We start from the raw sequence: 5,755 nt of genomic DNA, 5'->3' as shown, positions 1-5,755 counted from the left end.
TTGGACTGTGATCACAATAGCATAAATTGTCATTTTGTTCAAATTTAAGAATGCAACGGACAAGTGAAGGCTTGTAACCTACAAACACAATAGTTTTGTATAAGCATGTGTCATGCAAACACAACAATGGTCAAGTGAAGGCCCATAGCTTGCAAACACAATAATTTTGCATAGGCACACATTTTGCTAACACACCAACTTTGTAAAGGCATGCATCTTGTGAAAATGTTATTAGGATCTTTTGGTTTATTTGTTAAAACAGATTAATATGACAGAGATAAAATACTCTGCTTTTTTAATGTGGGTTATTTAGGTTTTGTAAGTAAGTTAGAGATTGCTCAAAGGACTTATTTTCATTGGCTTTACTTCTTAGATTGTTATTGGAGGCCCTGGTTTTTTGAGGCATTATCACCTTGTTCAAACTCATTATGACAACAATCAAGTAAAGACCTATAGTCTGCAAACAAGACAACTATATGAAGGCACACATCTTGCAAAAATGTTAGTCAAAAAGAGATGTCATAACCTACAAGCTCAATGATCTGATGAAGCTTTGAATTATGATGACTATTACAACAATGTTATGATTGACCACTCTACCACACATTTAATGACAAGAAGAGCACTTAGAATTTTCTTTAAAAAGAGGAGAGATTCAAAAAGTTCAAACAATTACACAATTAAATGCATGAAATTTCCAAAATTCATGGTAAATTAGCTTGTCGACTTTTAAATTTGTTCATGTGATCAAATTTTAAAGGTAGTTATACATTATTTAATCCATAAACAAAATTGATCTATAGTATGGATTTGGGGGCCTCATTGCCCATGCTATTATTACCTTAGGCCTACAACCTACGAGCACAACAATCTAGTGAAGATGTGCATATCTTGCAAACGCATCAGTCTAGTGGGGACACTTGACCTATGAACTCTATAGTCTGATGAGGGTCCGTGACTAATAAAACAATGTTATGCCTTGACCATTGTAATCCACCTTTGTCAACAAGATGAGCTCTTACTCACACAATCAAGTGAAAGCCTACAACCTATGAACACAATAGTCCATGAAGACACTTGTGTTGCATATATATCAGCCCAATAGTTGATTTAAACCAATTATACGCAATTTAATCCCAAAAAGTAACAATAATCTAGACTTCTAAATGATCCAATGGTCAGTCCAAACTGAATATGACAAGTCAACGAATCAGTGGGGACTGAAAATATGTGGATGAGATGTCACGACCAGGGATTGAATAGGACTATCAAACCTATTCTCCATACCAATCTGATTCGCTCGGTTCAATCCCGCCACATGTAACATTTTCTTTTTCTATTTCTATTTAAGTCAGTGTGTCTCTCCCTTCATTCTCAAGCTCAAGAATTGTTTCAAGGCTGTTTTCTTTGTTTGAAAAAACATTGGCCAAAGATGTCTGAGCGTCCCATCCGCCATAGCCGGAAACCTTCAACGGGGATTCCCACCCAATTCATGGCAGACGAGGTGGAATCCCAAGATTTGAAGAACAATTCCAATTCTAATTCTCCTCCGCCATTGCCAGTTTCTCCACCAACGCCACGCCAGCACCACACCAATAACAAGCCGCCTCCCAACTCAACCTCCGCGCCGGACTCCTAGCTGCTTCCAGGTATGCAGTATATTCATTGTGTATATCGATGCTGATGCAGTATATTCACCGTGTATGTAGCTGCCGACGCAGTATATTCATTGTTTATATGTCTGCTGATGCAGTATATTCAATGTCTATGTTGTTGGGACTGTTTTTTAGATCATATCTACTTTGGGTGTTTGTAATATCTCTGCTCTGTATCTCCTCTGGAAGTTTGGAGATCAGGAGAGAGCTTAGTTTTAGCAGGGAGAGTTTTTCCTTTAATGGGTATGGAAGGGGCTGCTAAGTTTGTGGCAAAGGGCTATAACTTATTGATGTAAGAGATGATTTTGAGTGAAAAATTCAGAGGATTTCAAAACCTTCTTGGATCTGAGTATAGATATCTTCTTTGAATATGAAATCAGATGATTGTGATTGAATGTTTTTTTAGGTGTGGGTTTTTTAGATTTATTTTCATGGTTATGGTTGCAGATTTTTGTGGGTGTTTGAGAAGCATGATTCATTTTCTTTTGATTTGTTCTATCTGGTGCAGTAAGTAGGAAGCTGATGGATCTCAAGGGGTGTTGGTATGATAGAAGCACTTCGGGGAAATGATTCAAATAGTATTTTGTTTTCATAAATAATTTGTAGTTCTCAAATCTGGTAACAAATGATTCTTGAATTTTGGTAGCAATTCACTTGGTAAGTTTGTTGTCTAATTTTTAAGCTATCAGGAATGTGATGTTATAATATGAACAAGTTAGATTCTTTTAGATTTAAGGTTTAAGTATATGATGTGTTAATCTTTGATTAAATATTAAATGAAAATGATATAAGAAATAAAGAAAAAGATGAATTAAAAGAGCATTTGTTTAAAGAAGAAATAGTGTTATAAATATGAAAATTTAAAATCAACATATCTACATAATGATCTAAGAAAGAAATACAAGATTTGTAGGGATAAAATTAAGGAAAAAATTAATGTTTAACATAGATGCATGTTATCTAGGTAAGATTTTATAACATTGTGGAGTTTCATAAATAATAATAATAATTAACCTTGACTTCGGCCTCGATAAAAAAACATTAAAAAACATAGATGCATGTTATCTAACATTGACTCAAAAAGAAGAAATCTAATATTCTAAGTATAGTTAGAATAAATAAAGAGAGTTTAAAAAGACAAACATCTTATAGGGATTCCTTGGAATATTCTTATAGAAGAAGGAAATTAACAAGGAAAGAGGGAGAGAGATATCACCTAAAAAAGAGGGAATCTAATATTCCAAAAATATTTGGAATAAATAAAGTGAAGAACTCATAAAAAGATAAACATCTTGTAGGGATTCCTTGAGATATTCCACAAGAGACAAAAGAAGAAAATTAACCCAAGTAAAGACTAGAAGACAAATTGAAATGCATAAGGTGCGTCAATACTCTCATCTTGGCTATTAGTAGAATGCTATCAATGGAAAGAAGTGCTAGGTTACCAAAAAACTTATAAGAAGTGCAAGGCATATCAAAATGGCATATGGGCCCTAGAGCTATGGGGTTGTCCATGATTCTTAACACCCACCTCTAAGCTTTACTTGGGGAGTTCACATCAAACCCTTCAATGGGTTGCAAGCCAAGATTTTTGGAATGATATAGAAATATGTAGAGAACATCTACAACTTGATCTTAATACTTACAAATGCTATTAGTAGCACATTATCAATGGAAAGAAGTGCAAGGCATATCAAAATGACATATGGGCCCTGGAGCTATGGGGTCGTCCATGATTCCTAACACACACCTTAAGCTTGGGGAGTTCACATCAAACCCTTATATGGGTCGCAATCCAAGTAGAATCTCTGCAACTTGATCTTCACCCTTACAAAACAAAAGATAAATTTGTTTGTCTTTAGTTTGAGGTAAATCCAAATCTTCATTGCAACCATTTTGAGTATAAGACCTCTTTGGACGCATGGGTACAACCTTTATATTCATGTTTGGTGGAGCCAATAGGTTTAGATTGTTGTGTTTTCTTAGGCATTGTCACCTTGTTCAAAGTTGTTATCACAACAATCAAGTGAAGACCTATAGTCTGCAAACAAGACAACTATATGAAGGCACACTTCTTGCAAACATGTTAGTCACAAAGAGGTCATAACCTTCAAGCTCAATGATTTGATGAAGATTTTAATTTTGATGATTGTTACAACAATGTTATGATTAACCATTGCACCACACATTTATTGATGACATGAGCACTTACTCAAAATTTTCTTAAAAAGTTGAGAGATTCAAAAAGTTGTTCAAATAATTACACAATTAAATGCATGAAATTTCCAAAATTCTTGATAAATTAGCTTGATGGCTTTAAAATTTGATCATGTGATCAATTTTTAAAGTTAGTTATACACTATTTAATCCATAAACAACATTGATCTATAGTATAAATTCAAGGGCCCCGTCGCCCATGATATTATTACCTTAGACCTACAATGTATGAGTGCATCAATCTAGTGAGGATGTGAATATCTTGCAAACACATTAGTCTAGTGGGGATACATGACCTATGAACTCAACAATTCGATAAGCGTCTAAATTCCAATGATAGATAAAACAATGTTATGCTTTGACCATTGTTCTACAACTTTATCAATTAGATGAGCTCTAATTCACAATCAAGCAAAGGCCTACAACCTATGGACACAAGTCTCATCAAAACACACCACTTGCAGATATGTTAGCCCAATGGATACACATGACCTATGGACTTAGTAGACCAATGAGAGTTTGAGGTGTCTAGCAAAGATGTAAGGCCAATAAAAATGCAAGGCCTATGAATAAAATGGTAAAAAAAAATTCGAATTTAGTAACTGACACAACAATGTTAATACTTTGACCACTACAATACACTCCTAGTACCAAAATGAACTCTTACTTGCTATCCACTAAAAAGAAATCCACAATATTTGATTTAAACAAATTAAACACAATTTAATTCCAAAACAACAATAATCTAGACTAGGAAATGGGAAAATCATTAATTGATCGAGTGCTTCATTCTCTGAAGTTAGGGTCAGTCCAAAGTGAATACGACAAGTCAACGAGTAAGTGGGGACTGAAAATATGTGGATGAGATGTTAGGACTCGAACTAACAAAGCCTATTCTCCGTACCAATCTGATTCGCTCGGTTCAATCGCGCCACATATAACATTTTCCTTTTCTATTTCTCTTTCTATTCAAGGCTTGTCTGTCCCTTCATTTTCATTCTCAAGCTGAAGAACTTTGTGGTCCACACTCTTCGAATTGTTTCAAGACTCTTGTTTTTCAAAGAAAAATCATTGGTGCAAAGATGTCTGGGCGTCCCATCCGCCATAGCCGGAAACCTTCAACAGGGATTCCCACCCAATTCATGGCAGACGAAGATTTGAAGAACAATTCCACTGGTTCCGATTCTATTTGTCCTCCGCCATTTCCAGTTTCTCCACCAACGCCACGCCAGCACCACACCAAGCCGCCTCCACACTCAACCTCCATGCCGGACTCCTAGCTGCTTCCAGGTATGCGGTATATTCATTGTGTATATCGAAGCTGATGCAGTATATTCACTTTGTATATGGCTCCTGATGTAGTATATTCACTTTGTATATGGCTCCTGATGTAGTATACTCAATGTCTATATTGTTGGGGTCTTGTTTTTTTAGCTGATGCGATATACTCAATGTCTATATGTTGGGGGCCTTGTTTTTAAGGTTATATATACTATGGGTGTTTGTAATATTTCTTGTCTCTCTTGTGGAGGTTTGGTCATCCGGAGAGCTTAGTTGCAGAGTGAGTTATCTCTTTTAAGGGTATGGAAGAGCTGCTAAGTTTGTGTCGAGGGCTATAACTTGTTGATGTAAGATATGATTTGAGTGAAAATATCAAAAGATTTCAAAATCTTTTTATGGGTATGAAAGGGTACCTAAGTTTGTGTCAAGGGTTACAACTTGTTGATGTATGACGTGATTTTGAGTGGAAATACCAAAGGATTTCAAAATCTTCTTATGGGTATGGAAAGGCTGCTAACTTTGTGTCAAGGGCTATAACTTGTTGATGTAAGACATGATTTTTATGGAAAATGCCAAAGGATTTCAAAATCTTCTTATGGGTA

At 35.4% G+C, this 5,755-nt stretch overlaps 1 protein-coding gene across 2 annotated transcripts; it reads left to right on the top strand.

Moving 5' to 3' along the window:
• Positions 1-1,340: 1,340 nt before the first annotated feature.
• LOC149578260 (uncharacterized) lies at positions 1,341-2,304 on the top strand. Of its 2 annotated transcripts, none has more exons than XM_089827985.1 (2): positions 1,341-1,649; positions 2,103-2,304. In XM_089827985.1, the coding sequence occupies exon 1, from the start codon at positions 1,433-1,435 to the stop codon at positions 1,637-1,639; it is 207 nt and encodes a 68-aa protein (XP_089684111.1). In that variant the 5' UTR covers positions 1,341-1,432; the 3' UTR covers positions 1,640-1,649; positions 2,103-2,304. The 2 variants fall into 2 exon arrangements, with proteins under 2 accessions (XP_089684111.1, XP_089684107.1); XM_089827981.1 differs by having other exon boundaries at positions 1,342-1,649; positions 2,164-2,304.
• Positions 2,305-5,755: the final 3,451 nt, after the last annotated feature.

This window comes from Cupressus sempervirens, chromosome 1, assembly GCF_028749045.1.
Source record: "Cupressus sempervirens isolate cs-2001-9-10 chromosome 1, ASM2874904v1, whole genome shotgun sequence".
Taxonomy (NCBI): domain Eukaryota; kingdom Viridiplantae; phylum Streptophyta; class Pinopsida; order Cupressales; family Cupressaceae; genus Cupressus; species Cupressus sempervirens.
The sequence above is the reverse complement of the archived record's forward strand: the minus strand, read 5'-3'. Positions and strand labels throughout refer to the sequence as shown.